Source organism: Didymella exigua (assembly GCF_010094145.1).
Source record: "Didymella exigua CBS 183.55 unplaced genomic scaffold M421scaffold_15, whole genome shotgun sequence".
NCBI classification, from domain to species: domain Eukaryota; kingdom Fungi; phylum Ascomycota; class Dothideomycetes; order Pleosporales; family Didymellaceae; genus Didymella; species Didymella exigua.
In genome coordinates this window covers 5,368-22,555 of record NW_022984789.1, presented here as the reverse complement: position 1 = coordinate 22,555, position 17,188 = coordinate 5,368, and the positions used below count along the sequence as shown (strand labels likewise).

General features: G+C 52.8%; 4 protein-coding genes across 4 annotated transcripts; 2 read left to right on the top strand and 2 right to left on the bottom strand.

Annotated features, from left to right (window-relative positions):
* Nucleotides 1–553: 553 nt before the first annotated feature.
* M421DRAFT_92699 (uncharacterized protein) lies at nt 554–4,252 on the bottom strand (the record flags this gene model as incomplete). Its single annotated transcript, XM_033598055.1, has 1 exon — nt 554–4,252. One exon carries the CDS (start codon nt 4,250–4,252, stop codon nt 554–556), a length of 3,699 nt encoding a protein of 1,232 aa, XP_033448075.1.
* Nucleotides 4,253–5,779: 1,527 nt separating this feature from the next.
* M421DRAFT_421022 (uncharacterized protein) lies at nt 5,780–11,895 on the bottom strand. The gene is made up of 2 exons (XM_033592684.1): nt 11,243–11,895; nt 5,780–11,196 (listed from the first exon to the last, which is right to left on the bottom strand). The coding sequence occupies exons 1-2, from the start codon at nt 11,708–11,710 to the stop codon at nt 5,914–5,916; spliced, it is 5,751 nt and encodes a 1,916-aa protein (XP_033448074.1). The 5' UTR covers nt 11,711–11,895; the 3' UTR covers nt 5,780–5,913.
* A 108-nt stretch (nt 11,896–12,003) lies between these two features.
* On the top strand, nt 12,004–13,467 carry M421DRAFT_92697 (glycosyltransferase family 4 protein; the record flags this gene model as incomplete). The annotated part of the gene is made up of 2 exons (XM_033598054.1): nt 12,004–12,172; nt 12,254–13,467. The coding sequence occupies 2 exons, from the start codon at nt 12,004–12,006 to the stop codon at nt 13,465–13,467; spliced, it is 1,383 nt and encodes a 460-aa protein (XP_033448073.1).
* Nucleotides 13,468–14,969: 1,502 nt separating this feature from the next.
* M421DRAFT_28475 (Caleosin-domain-containing protein) lies at nt 14,970–15,519 on the top strand (the record flags this gene model as incomplete). The annotated part of the gene is made up of 2 exons (XM_033588955.1): nt 14,970–15,369; nt 15,422–15,519. Coding segments are annotated over 2 exons (498 nt in total), but the record flags the coding sequence as incomplete, so codon positions are not given.
* Nucleotides 15,520–17,188: the final 1,669 nt, after the last annotated feature.

The following is a 17,188-nucleotide window of genomic DNA, read 5'->3' as shown; positions in this document are numbered from 1 at the left end:
ATGACACGGGTATCCAACGTACAGCTACATTCACCGCAGGAAAATGTTTGCCAAACCTTTGTCTCTCTAGACTCTAGATAACTAGTAGAGGCTACGAGATTGCGGATTCGGATAACGAATATGGATGCGTACTTGATGTAGAAGTACAACCAGCTAGGCTGGGGCCATGAAAATATTTCTTGTCGAAACAGTCGGCAATTGGATGCTTACTGGAGTCCCACGCCGTGGAAGTGACATATGTTCCAACAACCTCGACGGCCTTTACGTGTCCCTCTGTAGTCACCACATACTAAGACCTGATGACCAAGCAGTCGTGGGGCGCTTACAACGTGTTCCTGTATTAATGATGTGACACACAGCACATCGGCTCCCAAATGTTTGACTTGAGCTTTGAATAAAATCGTATTGATTGCCGTTCGACTGAAGCAACAAATGCATCCTCTGGTCACAAGGTATAACCCCCCCTCCTCAATGTTATGAGCTGGAAACAACGCTAGAACGCAGCAACGAAAAGCAAATCATCTATCTCACACATGGCCCTCGAGTATTTCACTCATTCGACCTCAGATAACCACCTTCGCACTCCTTCCTTCAGACTCGAGTGGGTATACGTCCTCTGATTGACAGTCCTGACGCTCTTCTCCTCACCACCCTCTGCCTCCTTCTCAGTACTCCTCTCAGCCGTGACATTCTTTACGACCGTCTCCAGCGCATCAAAGATCACACCCTTGCAGTCCGTCTGTGATACCTCAACGTGCGCGCCTCTGCCCACACCCGTGACATCTGAGTCAGCTCTTGTGTCCCTGCGTCCACGTCTCGAGCTCGAGCGCGACGATTGATTCGAGTTGACTCGTGTGATGTCGCCCGAACGTGCGAGAACGCGGTCGATGCCCTCGATTAGTACGGCGTCAAAGTCCATAATTGCCTCTTCGTCGAACTTCTCAGCAAGGTGGATTTCTGTTGGCATCGGCGCCACAGGTGAGAATGTATACGGGTTACCATACTGTGAGCGACCGGGTGGCATGCCTGCGACGCCGGGAGTGAGGGCTGTGGGCTGGTAAGTCGGGGCGGGAATAAGACGGACAAGACGGCGGAGGCTAAGGCGCTTGATGGAGAAGGTGCGTGTGTCAGCCACAAGGGCAGAGCACACATCAACCCAGCGCTCCAGCGGCCCGGTTTCAACGGACGGTGTTGTAGCAGAGGTGATAGGTGTCGGCTCTGCAGACATTGCACGCTTGATCTCCCGCTCGAGTGTGGCATATGGCTTGATGGCTTGAATAGCGAAGTCGGGGTGGAACTGCGATAGCCAGCCGGCGGCGTTGACGGGCTGCTCGGGCTCATTGAAGGGCATTGACAGAATAGAGGATTCGCCAAAGCTGGAGCCGTGCTGACTGCCTACTGAGCCTGCGCCGCCGAAGATGGGAGATTGTAGGGGTGAGCCAAAGTCGGGAAGGGCGATGTCAACATCGATCACTCCGTCCTTTTCGTTGACAGATAGTTTGAGTTGAGAATCGTAGGTCTTTGGCCGTTCAGGAATAGGTCGTGCTGCTGAGACAGGAATGCCGCTGGATCTACTGATTGGAAAAGTCTCAGATGCGACCTTGATGGCAGAGTTCGCGCTGGTTCCTGGTGTTTCGTATGGTTCGCCTTCTTCGAACACACCTTCCTCGAGAGTCAGCTCTTGACTCTCCCGCACCATTTGTTCGAGATGCGACCGAGGCCGTTCCAGCCCGCGAAATCCAACACCGTCATCAGTTGTTTGCAGATAGTTACTGCCATCAGTCGACGAGTCTCGCCTTCCACCGCTCCAAAAGTTGATGAACCCACTCCACCGGCTATTGTTGCTAGAGTCGTTGCTTTCCAGGCTGGTTTGGCCGGTCCCGCTTCTGTGCAGAGTGTTTATTAGATTCGCCGATGCTAGGCTATCGCTAGTTTCTGGTCTATGATCCGCAATTGGTCCACCAGATCTAGTTCTTGGTAACGTAAAGTGCGCAATAGGGATGGCACTCTGCGGTGCAGCAGTCGATGGCGAGAGTACCGTGTTCTTGCTCAGGGCAGTGCCATCAGACATCGAGGGCAGAACAAGACTTGTGCGTATTGAGTGCGTTGAAGACCGCCGCGAATGTGTTGGAGGCTTCATGACATCTGGGAACTCAACAACTGCTGACACCGAGCGTTGGTGTGAGGTACCTGAGGATGTGGCGTCTGCCTTGCTCGACGTAGGAGGCTGCAGTCTAATGCTCGTCATACTCTGCTTCTCCCGTGGCCGTCTGTTGATTTGGCGTCGCAACGACTGTTTTCTTGACGGAGGCATGTTGGTCGGCGGAGACTGTGAGTATGCTCGGAGCGAAGCAGATGTGCCTGGTCGCGCGATGTTGACAGCATCGCTGATGACAGGTGAATTTGGCGGCAGGAAAGCCGCAAGAAGGAATATTAGTCTCCTTGCTGCCATCTTGTCAGGAGACACAATAACAGTGCGGGTTGGAATGACGATGTTCTCTCCGACTGTAGCCTTCAGTTGCTCTCGATGGCGCTTCCGAGCCCATTTGGGACCTAGGATGCTGAGCCACTCAGTGTGGTTTCCAAGGAAGGCTGTTAGCAAGTTGAAGAAGAAGAAGTTTTGCTCCCTTTTGCCGGCCCATTTTCCAAGCCATCTTGCCTCCTCACGCCACACTCCCCACTTTCCCTGGCCTGTCATGACTCGAGGTATGCGCATGCCACTGACTACACGGTTGCCGGTCAGCTCTGCTGCGGCTTGTATCTCCTTATCCAACATGAGTGCATTGGGCTGGAGGCGTAGGGGAGGTCTGCGACCCAATGGCGGTGGACCTTCGCGGAGGCTCGCTCGGGAAGGTGCTCGGCGGTGTTGTGGCTGGTCAGGCGGTGACATGGCGACCGGCGCTTTGTAGTGAGCAGATATGCGCTCTTGGACGACATGTTGCAAGCTTGTCAGGGCACGCATGATCACGTCCCAATGCTGGCCCACGACATCGACTCGGTCGTCGACATGACTGCTCAGCGCCGACGAGACGAGCGCATCACCCCCAAGGTTCGAGTCGACGAACGCCCAACCTGCGCGCCGATCAGAGTCGAGGGAAGATGCGAGTGAGTCCTGACCAGGCGCCGAGGTCGAAAAGTGGCCTGGCGTCTTGGGGGCCGCTCGTGGATTCGAGGTTGGTGCGATTGGAAGGTGCAGGATGATGGTGATGGCATACATCGGTGTCTTACGGGGCTGATTCAGATGTGTGGGCTTCTGAGGTCCTGCTTTGGCGTTCGGATTGGCCTGTGGGAAAGGGAAGCCACCGCCCTGTGGCTGAGTGCTCGGCGCATTTGTTGATGTGCGGGCTTCGGTGCTGTCGTCTGGGCTGGGCACAGAGAACATGCGCGTGATGAAGATGGTCCGACGTTTTGGCTCCTTGAGCACACCTTCGTTCGAATCGGCACGTGGTAGGTCTGTAGGTAGGTTCGAGGGCGTGAACGAATTCGCGAGGTTGCTTCTTCTCCGAAAGCCATCACCACGTCCCAGCGAGCCAGACACTTCGTGGATGCTGGGCCCAAGCACAGTAGCCTCGGGTTTGGTGTCGAGGGGCACAATGTGCATCTTGTTAGAATTGCCACGGTAGGTCATGCTCGTGCTGCCGAACATGCATTCAAGACAGGTGTTGACCAGGTCGGAGGACTCCCTGGCGCGCGCCTGGGCCTGGGCCTGGGCCTGGATCTGGGCGTGCTCGTCGATGTTCGGCATGGATGATATAGAAGCGCCGCGTGTGCGCGTGCGCGTAAAGCCGCTCACAGCGGGCGACCTGGGTGTCGGCTCTGCAACAAGAGACGTTCGCCGGGCATGCAGGCCTCCCAGCGTCGGGCCGGCAGTGCCAGCCGCCGCAGTACTGGTGCCGCCAAAGGCTCTCGTGCGGGAGTGGGCAGGCGACTCGGCGCGCGGCGGGCCTGGCTTGCTGTCGAACAAGACTGTCTTGGCCATGTGTGCGAAGTCATCCTGGGCGATGATGATGCGGACGTCGCGCGGGAACTCGAGATCGATCTCAGGAAGAGGCCCGTCGTGGCCGCTGCCCGGCGTCAGAGGGGCGGCGTGGAGCGGGTAGGGCAGCCCGTCGGGGTGGAAGAGGGTGCTGGAGTCCGGGTACAGCAGATGGCGTGTGTGCGACTCCTCCGTGGCCGAGTCGAGCGTGGCCGTGGGCGCGGGGCTGGTGGCGGGGTTGCTGGTGCCTTTGCGGCTGAAGAACTGGCCGATCATGTCGCGAGATCGTCGTCGTGCGGCGGGGCGTGTCGTCAGAGTCTGCGGGCGCCCATGCCCCTCAGCAGTTGTTCAGGAAGGCGTAGCTGGTGTGGTAACAGCGAGCGAAATGCCGTCTGCAGCGCGGGCAACACATGGCAGAGAGCGCTCGAGGTGCGCGCCGGAGGGGCAGTCGAGGGCGTGGGGCCGGTATGGAGCAGTCGGCGACCAGCGCGCGCGTAGGGGTCGCGTGCGTGAGCGAGAGGCAGACGAGGCGCGAGGTGGGTCGACAGTCAAGCGTCGAGTGGAGACTGTTGCAATGCTGCTAGGCGAGCCTGGGGACATGGACGGACGAGACGGACAAGACAGACGGCGCGCTGCTTAGTTATGAGAAGAGCGGTGAACATGCACAATTCACACCACTCACAACCACAGAGACAATCCTCCACACGGCCGAACGACAGCAGCGGAAGCCACTCACAGCCCGTCCGGGACGAGACGGCCGCTCCCATCACTCCCGTTATCGGTCATCGGTCAGCATCGTTGGCTGTGCTGCCATCACCGCGCCGTCAGTCCCACCGCACCGTCCCTACTGTCCCACCTCATCCATTAGCCCTCCTGCATCGACAGCTCCACGCTACAGATCACGCCGGGATACCACAGACCCCAGATGTGCCGTAGTCTGCTGCTACGTATAAGCTCTTGGAGCAGCTGGTGGACGTCCTCGCCATGGTAGACTAGCTTTGGCAAATTACATCCTGACAAATAGGCTCAAACGACTGACGGCGGCTGATGTCCGACCAGATGCTATGGGTTGGAGGTAGATAATCAGCGTCTTCTGCCCAACGGCTGTCGTGTGAATCCAACGCTGCTTATCAGCACGTGTGGCCTGCTGCATGCAGCCAAACCTAACTCGGTCGAGCCTTTACAACCTCATCTAACGGGCCACTCGTTGGCAGCGGTCGGGCTTCCTCCAGCGGCTTGATAGACGCTTTCGTTCAGATCACGCAGGCTGCTAAATGATCATGTTGCGTTCCAAGAAGCATCCTTCCTTCACTAGCAACCGGGCCGATTGATTCGACTGCGGAGAGAAATTTGCAAGGATTCCAAGCCACACATCACCTTGCTTCAACATCTCGAGAGAATCTCCACGTTTGCTTTGCCAAAGACGATCCTCAAGTCTTTCACCGCGAGCTCCCATTTAATCTTGTAGTTGCACTTGGCAGGTCTATGCATGCCGTGTTTGCACAGTTTCACACCCTTGCACGATCCCCAATTCGAGTATCTATCTGGCGTTCTGTAAAGAAGCCTGCACACGGCCTCCTCAGGCGTAGATATTGTATCGCAGGCAATAGCACAGATCTTGTGGCACAGTTCGAGAGGCAGTCTAAGACTCGGGGACTGGTTCTGGTTGTTATAAGCGCTTTGGAGGGTCAGCAAGGTCATGAACAGCAGGGCGTAAGGCCTCACATCAGATCAAAGTCGCTGGGTGCACAGGCAACCACAGTCGGTTCATCGTCCCGAATCATGTGGGGCTGACGCTGTCGCGGGAAAGGTAATACTGATCGGGAAGTAGAGGACGCTTGGTGGGAAGGAGATTGACAATATCGAAGGCAAATACTCTTGGCACAAAGGCTGCTTCCACTCACTACCGTGGTACATATGAATAGAGACAGCATCCGCTACACCCCAGTGCCAGCACTTCCCTGACTGTTCTGCCTCTGAGGCAAGCTTCCCGCTGCACTAGACTCCGCAATACTTCCTCGCTTTCCCAATGTCGACATGCTGCCCTCACTACCTTGCCTCCTTCCTGCAATACCACTCGGATTGAAGGCCATCTCGCTAATGCCGCCAATCCTTTCTGCTGCAGCACCTCTGCCTATGATGCTGGATCCAAGTGACCAGTCTCTGTTAGCAGGACTGGCTTCGCGAATACTAATCGCTGGTGGCAGTCCCAAGCTTGGGATGTTGTTGTCGAGCACCGGCAAGATGCGGGGAGATGGCGATGGCGCCTGCTTGAACGCTTCACTGTAAAATTGTGAGAGCAAAGCAGGGTTGGAGCAGAACGCTTCCAGCTCATCTTTGACCTGCTCCGGGGTCTGTGTCGTCGGTGCTGTTGGCAGCGCATAGGCTGTAGCGTGCTTCTCCAATGCCGTGTGCAGTAGGCTGGAGTCCTGAACAGGTCTTGCTAGAGGACTTGAGAACGGACTGCGATGAGGATTTGCGCGCTCAACTGTAGGTGTTGAAGGTATTCTGCTGCTTTGACTGCCATCATTTGTGACCTTCTTGTGTTCGTGGAGGTCTAGTGGACGGATCCTGCTCACATCTTTGGCACGGCTGTGCGCTAAACGATTCGCAAGGATCATGAAGTGGCCATCATCTGTGATCTGAGCAAGTATGCCGCCGGTGCGGTGAATGAACTGCGTGTACTTGTAATCAGGATTGCCCCACGAGTACGAAACGTCGGTGTCAGAAACGAAAGCGCTCGCAGCTTCCATGTCAAGAACGAAATTGAGCTTCCTCAACAAGGCCTTGTGATATGCAAACTTGTCGGTTCGCGAATATTGCGGCGAGAAATGCAGAGAGTCCCACATTGCTTCCACTTGATTCTGAGGTGGCTGCATTGCAAGCTTGATGTGGTATGGTGAACGGAAAGGGTGGTAGTCGGTGATATTGGCAAGCTCCGCGATTGGGACCTCGACGAGCTTGAGACCGTACTTCTCGACGCTAGTGGCCCAACTGACAACTGCGTCTTCGATGAGCTTCGCCGTGACATTCATCCAGTCAATACGAATATGATAGCAGTTGTCTGGGTTGTGCACAAGGTCGTAGTGCAGTGAAATGATTTCTGAACGGTAAGAGCGCTTTCTTGGGTCGACGTCGTAACGCATGGCACGTGACAGAGTGACCTTTTTCTTGGCTGCAGCACTTCGTGTGGGTGTTTTTTCGCCCTCTTTTGTCGATTCCGAAGCATAAGATGATGACTCTGCCGTACCTGGTCTGGACATCATGCCTTTAGTCGTGAGTGGTGATGTTCTTGGTCCCTCAAGCAGCGGCGTTAGGGGAACAGACTTGTCGACCTTCCTTAAACCAAACCAGCCAGCCCGCAATTCTGGTCGTGGAGCCCGATATTCAGGCGCGATTTGAAAGAAGAAATTGCCGTCGCGGAATTGATGCCGTCGTTGCACATGCTGAAATAGCCCCCGCTCCATCAGCTGATTGCCGAAGTCGACTGCGCTTTCACGACTATCGATATCTTTAACATTGCTCAAGAGCCAGTTCGTAAGATCGAAGCCAATGAAGCAGTTGTAGTGCAGCTTCCAGTGCCAGCGTCGATCAAGCATTTGGATGCCTTTATCGCCCTGAAGTTCTTCGGCGAGCTGCTTGAGATCGATGTTGGAGGTGGTGTACTTATCTGCATCTAAGACTATTGCACTCGAGAGCTCATTGTCAGAAGTATTGTAGAGTGTGTTCACGGGACCAGCAGCTACCACAGCTGAGGGATCACGAGTATGATACTCGATGGCGAGGGGGTTTGGGTCTTTCTGTTTAGACGAAGACGTGCCCTGCGAAAAGCGCTCTTCTGGAGGGAAGTAACGGTGCCTCTGCCACAATTGCGTGAGCTTCCTGATCCCCTCTAAGCGAACCTCTTCCTCCGAATCTTCACTAAGCATTGGCATCGCTCGCCGGTTAACCGACGGTATTTCGACCGGAATCAGCACAAACCGTGCTCGCCAAAAGCGTAAAACGTCAGAAAACTCATCTTGATACCCAGCGAGAAAAGTGTCGATGAAGTTCCAGTTGGATTCCTTCCGTGGCGGGCGTAGTATGACGTCCCTTGGGTCATATGTTTCCTCGAAAGCAGTTCTGATGTACGGTCTGTAGGAGAAGGGTTTATCGATACCTGCAGGTGGCTCCAATGCTGCAGTAGGCTTCCGGTGGTATCTCTTGACTTCTACTTCGCCGCCGGCAACGCAGACCAGCTGGTGGATGCTTGTGCCCACAGTCATGAAGACTGTGTCGCCATCCGAGGCCATATACTCAGGAGCTAAAATACTTGCTAGTGACTTTCCCTGTCTGCCGGAAAACTCTGCCACTGCAGAGCCAGTACAGATCTGGAAACCGTGTGACAGGCGAAATGCTACAAGCTCGCGAATCAGAGTTTCTCTGCCCCTAGGGGATTCCACAGTCTCGTCATCATCGTTCTGAGTGATCTTGTATGGGCTTTCGTTGTATTCTGCTGAAAGCTGCGCTGCAGTCGGAAACCATTCATGCGTCAAAGGCACAGCAGCTGGCGAACAGAGCGACCTCCATTTCATGGTGCCAGTGCGTAAGGTCCTGGGGAACACATGATGCCATCGACGATATTGGTTCAAAGTATTCAGCACGTTCTTATTTGGATTGCAAGGGTTTACCAGGACGGCCCATGGCGCAATCGCACTGGTCGGCGATAGCGTCTTGGGAGCATCTCTCGCTCCTCCGCTTGAGGAAAGATCCAAATTTGGCTTGGCGTCTCCTTTGCCAGCAATAAGGAAAGTCGATCCGGGGTCTTTTTTGACTGAGCTAGGGTGTGATGGTACCGACGTCCGCCGTGTCCGCAGGTCCCGCACGGTCTCGACGGAGCGACCGCCCTGTTCAACAGGCGGCGAGCCAGTCGACGAAAGACCAGCACGAGAAGATGACCTGATGGCAATTGGCTGAGAAGGCTTCTCGGACGAGGCTAGTCTGGTGCTAGCTAGTCTTGCTGCGATTTCACCCTTCTGACTTTTCTCGACCGTAAGCATAGCTGGCTTGACTTTACCTCGTGTGATGTCCGTTGTAGCGTCCCCTAAGGTGGCTTTGGTTGGAGCAGCCTTTCCACCAAAGCTTATCTGCCTCAGAAACCAATTCGATGGCCGAGACTTGAGGTGGTCCCTCACAGGTGCTGGACCAGTAGTGACAGGCATTGGAGACAGGCCGGCTCTTCTTGGTGGAGAGTGCCCCCGACTAGGCGCGGGCGAACGGTTTGGTGTGGTGTGGGTCGATCTTTCGTTGACACTAGAATCGCCAGATGGACCTCGACGATGCACAATGAGGCGAGATGACTCAATTGTTGTGTTTCCTAAGAGGTTTTGCCGCCGTCGCACGTCAGCCCGCGGTATACCCAACGGGTCATTTTCTGGAAAACGGTGAGAGCTACCACGAGGGGATTGCTCCTCTGTAACTTTGGCTCTGGCGGACGGGGCCTGGTGTTTGGTCATGTCCGGAGACAATCGAGGATTCCTGTCCATCGCTGTTCGGCTACTACGATATGAGCTTGACAAGAAAGAATCCTTCAGTGGTCCAGACGACGCATTGGGTTGTGGGTCTTCTTGTATTCTCTCTTTCCCGCTGGGTTGCCGATCCTGGGAAGATGGTTCGTTTGCGGGAGCGAAGATCGCACTATCGTAGTCTTCCATCCATGTCTTGTACATAGCCTTTCTTGGGTCGGGAACGTCCCGATCGCCTTTTGATGAAAAAGATCCAACATTACTGCTAGCAACATGTAGGGTTATATTTCTGGAGTGGTCCCTGTCGTGTGCAGGCTGTTCAGAGATACGTGTATTGCGATCGTCTTCCTCCAAGTAGGGCAATGAGATATCTCCGAGCTCGTTTTCGATGACACCCATCATCTGCAGCTCGTACAGTCTGCATCTGAGGGCAAATGTTCGGCGTTTCTTGTGGGAGCGTTTCATGACCCTGTCTGCTGTTCTCCATTTCGTCAATTCGAGCACGTCGTCCGAAGGTCTTGACCAAAAGGATACATCTACCCAGTACGGCATTGCAAACTTCCATCCAACATTATTTGCTGGCCTTATAGTCGTCGGGCTTGTGATACCAGGGGGAGTAGTTACAAGATCGGTCCGAGATATGGAGCCGAAGTTGGGCTCCTGTTGCTTTGGGGTTTTCTCATCAACCTCACTCGCCACTCCAGTCGAGCAGTAGCTGCCTTCTCCCTGACTTTTCAGGGTATCCGATACGATGTAAGGAGTCCGGTATCTGAAGAGCGGCACTGAGTGAAGAGGCATAGGCGACAGGCACACCAGATCGATGCCAATACCAGAACCAATCAATGTGTCTGTTGTCAATTTCAACATGTTGTAATCGACTTCAAACACTCCGGTTCCGGGCGTGATCACAATCACCGAGATCCCAGTCCGAACCAGGTCACGGTCAATATGGTCTTGCGCAAACTGTGCAGCGGCTAGGTTGATTGCCTCCAGTATGTTTCCTTGACTCGCCGACGATGGCCTGCCAGCAATGATGGTGTTTTCATCGGTTCCTGGAGTCTCATTCCGATCGCCCGACGCAGCAACTCCCTCTGCGGTAGGCTTGGCTATCAGTGACACTTCCCGAAGGAATGTTCGGAACTCGAGCTTTAACTGATGCAAGATCTTGATCCAATCTCCACTAGCGATATCACTGACAACGACTCTATAGTAGTCCCTGAAGGTGCCTGCATTCGCTTCTGCATCATGTTGGCTGGTTTTGTGATCGCGGCAATCGACTGAGGTTTCCCCATCATATTGCATGCGCGTAAAAAGGATGATCGTGACCACGTGTTTTGCATTGATCTTGAGCCACCTTTTGAACAAATCGGGAAGGAAGCCGCTGACGACTTTGTTGAACATGATCTCGCCGGCGCCCTCGGCGTCGAAGTCCCACATCTCTCGTGACATTTGGATGAACAGGACATAACGGGCAGACTCACTACGGAAGATCGGCTTGGTAGCTGGCGAGAAGTATCCAGAATTCACAGATTGTCCGTCGATGTAGATTTGCTTTACGGTCGCTTTGATGGTTCCCATGAACAGAATTTTCTGGCCACGATAAACAGTTCGCTTGCTGAGTTCCGCTATGGCCATACGCCACATGTCTGCTCGCGCAAGGTATTCATCGCGGAAGACAAGCTCGACATGATGGGCTTCATGTCTAGCTTCATCGGCCTGTCAAGGTCAGCCTATGCTGTTGCTTGGAAATCGAGCTTCACACCTCCGTGATGATGACCTGCATGCGATTCCGAAAGCCAAAGACTTTGGCGATCTTCTCGGCGATCGAAACCTGGAGATATGCATGCTTCGCTTTGAGATCCTGTGGAAGTGGCATCGCCGCGAAGATGTAGGTCTTCTCCGAGTCCACATCGTGGCCAGCAGATCCATTCTCATCGATAGTTCGCGAGAACGACCCTCTCCGACTCTTGCGTGACTGGGAATCGGTGGCATCTTTCAACGGAGTCTCTGCCTTGGCTTGAGGTGAATCGTGAGCTTTAGCGCTTGATGAGAAGTCTCGCACAGCCGTTCCAGTGTTGATGGCAGCTACTATCTGTAGCAATGTTCCTGGTGTGTTTGGAAGCTCTGGAAATTTGTCGCTGTTGAAGACAATGTCATCGCGGGAAAAGTTCTCGTCATGAGTCCAGAGTGTGCATATCTTCTGCACCTTGGTGTGTTTCGCTTTTGACATTTTGGCAGTAATCGATGTACACCGTCATGTCGCAGTCATCTATGCAGATATCGCTTCCATGCACGGTGCAAGATCAGGGACTGCGCAAATCGATGATAGGTTGACGCGTAGATATTTGTACGGGGATATCTTGATGAAGTGAGACGGCGAGCAGCTGAGCGTCACTGAGCTGCAGGGATCCGCAGGAGCAAAAGCCCCTATGCTGAAGATGGCTAGTGCAGTTGCAACGCGTCAGCTTGGTGGGGAGCCAGCCCAGAGAGCTTCGATCACAATTTCAGGAACACCGACCCAATATGGACGAGAAGCGTGAGCACATCGTCTTCTTTCACCCGGACCTGGGAATTGGCGGAGCCGAGCGGCTCGTCATCGACGCTGCAGTAGGATTGCAAACTCGTGGACACAAAGTCACTATATTCACATCCCACCGCGACCCCGACCACTGTTTCGATGAAGCGCGTGATGGTAAGCAGATCCCCTCTGCGGCGCCCTCCCTCCCATACTCATATGTGAGAAGGTAGCTGAGACTTGACCTTCACTGTAAAGGAACCCTTGACGTTCGCGTGCGCGGCGCCACGCTCATCCCGCAAACCTTCCTCGGACGCTTCGCTATCCTGTGCGCCATCTTGCGACAGGTACACCTCGTCCTGCAGATTGCCCTGTTCTCCGAAGAGCTCGCAAAGCTTACGCCCACGTCCTTCTTCGTCGACCAACTCAGCGCCGGTATCCCTCTGCTGCGCCTGCTGCAGCCTCGGCCGCGAGTCATATTCTACTGCCATTTTCCTGACAAGCTGCTCGCCAAGAAGGGCAGCCCTCTCAAGTCGTTGTACCGGATACCCTTTGATTGGCTAGAAAGTTGGAGCACAGGATGCAGCGACACCATAGTTGTCAACAGCAAATTCACCAAGAGCGTCTTTGCCGGAGCTTTCCCTGGCTTGCAACATCGAAAGCCTGGGGTGATATACCCATGTGTTGATACGAGCGAAGGTAGCCACCTCGACGAGACCACTCCCCTGTGGAAGGATAAGAAGGTGCTCCTGAGCATTAACAGGTTCGAGAAGAAGAAGGACGTGGCTTTGGCAGTGAAGGCATTTGCAGGTTTGTCACCCGCCGAACGCCGGGATGCGCGTCTTGTCGTTGCAGGTGGATATGATCCGCGAGTGGCAGAGAATGTGTCCACCTACAACGAACTTTGCGATCTGGCCGATTCTTTACATCTGGCGCACGCGACTGCGAAGAATGTCGTCACTGCGCAAGCTATACCTGACGAAATCCCCGTCATCTTCTTGCACTCGGTGCCGAACGCCTTGAAGTCTACTCTTCTTTCAACATCTCGCCTCCTGGTGTATACGCCTCGCAACGAACACTTTGGCATTGTTCCGTTGGAGGCGATGCTTGCCGGCACTCCAGTTCTCGCTGCAAACGAAGGCGGGCCGACGGAGACAGTTATAAGTGGACAAACAGGTTGGCTCAGAGACGTGAGCAACGTCAACGACTGGACAGAGGTAATGCGCGTCGCATTGGAAGATGGAGAAGGCGAACAGAGACTAAAGGAGATGGGCAAGTGGGGCAAGGAACGTGTTATTGCTGAATTTTCGAAAGAGAAGATGGCTGAGAGGCTTGAGGTGGAGATCAACGACACGCTGAAGAAGCAGGAACGTCCACAGCTGGTGTCATACGCCGCAATGTTGATCTTGATTGGCCTAATGGGTGTCCTTGTGGCTGCAAGTCTTTGGCTGGCAGCACAGAAGGACTCGTAGAGATTGCTTTTCGTGTTGCTTGTGTAGTGCGTAGACAACCTAAAATATCGCTGAACTTAAGGGTTCTTCTGGGATGTTGTACTGTGCTGACCAGGTGCACACGGCAACGTGAGTAGCGTATGCACCTTTTGCACCTCGTCCAGAGCAAAAATCGCATAGCAGGCACTATATTATCGTGCGAAGCCTGAGGCTATGACATCTGCAAAAGAAGGTCTATCCCAGATTCGAACAGGGGTTGCCGGAAGGTTTCGATTACGAGTCAAAATCCGGAGTGATAACCACTACCTAGTGGTCGTTTAGCGTACAACGAGAGTGACTCAGTCTGGGGAAGACTTACACTAATAGACCTGAATCAGGATGCAGTATTTGATGACAAATCAAATCATTTGAAGCTTACATACAGAGTGTGTGGGTGTTTTTGAACAGAACAGCGCCTTTGTCGCCTTAATTATAAACCCACGACTTCGATTCCGAAGTGGGGTTGCGAAGCCCCTCATCGAATCTGCACTGGCAGTCGGATTGAGCCCGCACCGCTGGCCGCCTTTGGTGACACAGTACTTCTGCAGTTATCAACAACGCTGAAAAGGCACAGCTAAAGCCATCTCGCTCCTGATGCAATCTCTACATATCGGTGAGTATCACACCATCGGTGCCCGATTCTCGCAAGGCTCTCATTCGCATCACAATACGTAACCACAAGCAGCATCGCTCTTATACGCTTTCCTGAGCACCAGACTTCACAGGAGGACAATTTGACAAGAGCTACACGCGCACTTGCTACGCTCATCGCCAGCATGCACAGAGTCTGAGCAACAGGTCGACGCAATTGATTTGCCAGCTCGTCCGCTCTGCGCGTCCGCCATGGACTGATCCTTTGTAAGGCGAGCTCCATCTATAGCTACAATACACTCAGGCATCGACATGTGCGTCAGCGTATGGTTAGCTATCTACGGAAATAGACAGAGGGTCAAGGCGGATACCTACTTGAAACAAGGTCCATAAGCTTGTGTCCATGAGGAGCGCGTCGCCAAGACCTACGTCAGAAAGCTGTAATGCGTTGACTGGTATAAACAAACAGGCAGATTCAAAATCTTGTGGTCTTACATCTTCACTCCTCGCATTGAGCCTTCACATGCGCAATGATGATCTCTATCAACCTACTCTCCAACTTCAGGATATCCTTCGACCTAAAGGGCACCAATTCGGTAGACAACGCTGAGCAGGAGAAAGACCCCAGTAACCTCGATTTGCGGCGAATCTCTGAGTCCACATCTAATCTGACATTATTTGGTGAAGAATCTCCCGGTTATCCTCGGTGGATTGCTGGTGTTGGGGATCTAGCTGGGGTCGATGGGCTAGTTGGCCGAGCACGATGGCTGGTCTCGAGACACGAAACAACGGGATCCTGCAGGGCCCCGTTGGGATTCGAGAGACATACCACTCATGATTCGATGACGTTGAGAAGAGACAAAGGAAACCATATCCTAGGAGGCAACGGCCGCACCGCACTTCAACGTCATTGTGACTTCTGGGACACTGATGGTGACGGCCTGATCTATCCGTGGGACATTTACAGAGGCTTCAAAAAGCTAGGTTTCCACTTCAGCCTCTGTTTGTGGGCTGCTGTCACAATGCCTATATGCGCATCCTACAACACCCACACGAGCTATGTACCGCACCCCCTCTTCGCCATCAATTTGAACAACATCAACTCGAACAGACATGGCAGTAGTACCGGTACTTACGACATGGATGGAGAGTTAGATGAGCGGCGATTTGAGGCTATCTTCCAAAAATACGCACGAGGCAAGGACTACTTGACCATGTGGAGCACCTACAACGTGTGGCGAAATCAGCGCTGCGGACTCGACTTCTACGGTTGGTTTGCTGGTGGTTTGGAATGTAAGCATACCACACATCATCAACGTGTGCTACACGGACTGATAACAATCAGGGGTCGCGATGTACATCTTGCTATGGCCAGAAGACGGGGTCATGACCAAAAGGGAAATACGAAGTGTCTTCGACGGGTCCATTTTCTATACGATTGCAGAGCAGCTTGAAAGCCACAGGCTATGAAGGGCTGATCTGGCTATATTTTGAACAAGCCGTATTATATTGCATAGCGAATGATATTCGCAGGGTGGTAGACGAACATTCGTCGCAGTGAGTGTGCAGTGCGCATAGAATTGAAGGATTGTACTGGAGTTGTGTTGATTGATTGATTGATTGATTGATTGATTGATTAATTAACGTCCTGTGTGAGTCTAAGACTATATAGGACGAGAGCAGTTGGGCTGCTCTAGTAATTTACAAGTTTTTCTGTGTAAGGGAATAGCATAACGTACTCCACAAGCGAGTGGCTCACACAAGCGAGTGGCTCACTTTTGCCAAGACTACACCAACACTACAACTACTTTACAACATTACAGCACACAACAACAATATCATGTACTACACAGTATATTGCACTAATCTATAGTACTTTACGCATCTTTCTTACACGTTGTCCTGTTGTGCCCTGCATTGCCACATGTAACGACGCAGGCAAGAAGAGAGATATCCGGAATAGGTGTGAATCCGCTACGAGGCATATGGGAGTGCTGGGATGATAAGAACACCAGGATATATTCTCTACACCTATAGGTCTTGTACAAAAGGATACAGAAAAACTACTCTACAATGCTACAGTTCCTTGCTCCTTATATATAAGGGTTTGGTGGCAGTTTGGTGTGAGCTCATGCCATGCGACAAGGGCCATGGTCATGAGTCGCTAGAACCGTATCCTAGTGGTATCAGGTCACTGTTCGTAGAGCGTTGTTACACCACACATGCTACAGTGTCTTAATGACTGAGTGCTGCTATTAGCGCCTCCTCTCTTCTTTGCCTTCTTCCCATCACTACAGGCCTCAAACTCCTTTAGAGTAGTTAGCTACACTCCCTTAGCAAAGGTTAATACCCTATCTCGCTGTAATTGCTTTCTTTTGTGTGGTTTACAGCGTGTAGCAGCCTTGTTAGCTACCTAAAGGTTAGCAACCTAGCTGCGCACTAAAACTAGTAAATGCGCCATCAGCTCTGCGCCTTTAGTAAGCTAATTAAGGGCGTCAACTATTAATGTTAGTAAGCTATCAGCATGTCTCTAGATCCTCTCTTAAATTAGCTTTAATTAAGACCTAAATTCTAGGGTGTTGCTTAGTGTCTTAGACTCCCACGTGCTGTTGTCTACAATAGGTGGCGTTAGCGTGCGTAGCTGTACTTCAAGCTTTAATATCACAGCCTCTAGGTTAAACAGGACTAGGCCAGCGCCTCTAAATCCTCCCTAGATGTTGCTCTTAGTAATTGAAGCATCAAAAGCAGCTTTAAAGCATGGCAAGAACTCAAGTTTGGTGATGCGAGTGATCTTGCTCCGCATCAGCTGCTCAGCTTGGCGGCCATAGGCCTTCTTTAATAGGGAGAAACAACCCACGTCAAGCGGCTGTAGCAGATAGGATAAGTGTGGGGGCATACATAGAGTAATAATCTTGTGCTCCTCACAGTACTAGTGGAATTTGACTGAGTTGTGGCTCTTATGGCCGTCTAGAACAAGCAGTTAGTAGCTACTAACAGTGCGCGCCTTTATATGCTTATTAAAGTGCTTTAACCACTTAACTCTAAGCTTATTATTAGTCTAGCTGTTGTTAGAGACACTAATAACCTAGTTGTTAGGTATACTAGGCTCCTT

Coding starts and splice junctions, on each gene's coding strand:
- M421DRAFT_421022 (XM_033592684.1), bottom strand. CDS start 11,710: ATGTCAAAAGCGAAACACACCAAGGTGCAGAAGATATGCACACTCTGG. Junction 11,197..11,242: donor TGCAGGTCATCATCACGGAG/GTGTGAAGCTCG, acceptor TGACCTTGACAG/GCCGATGAAGCTAGACATGA.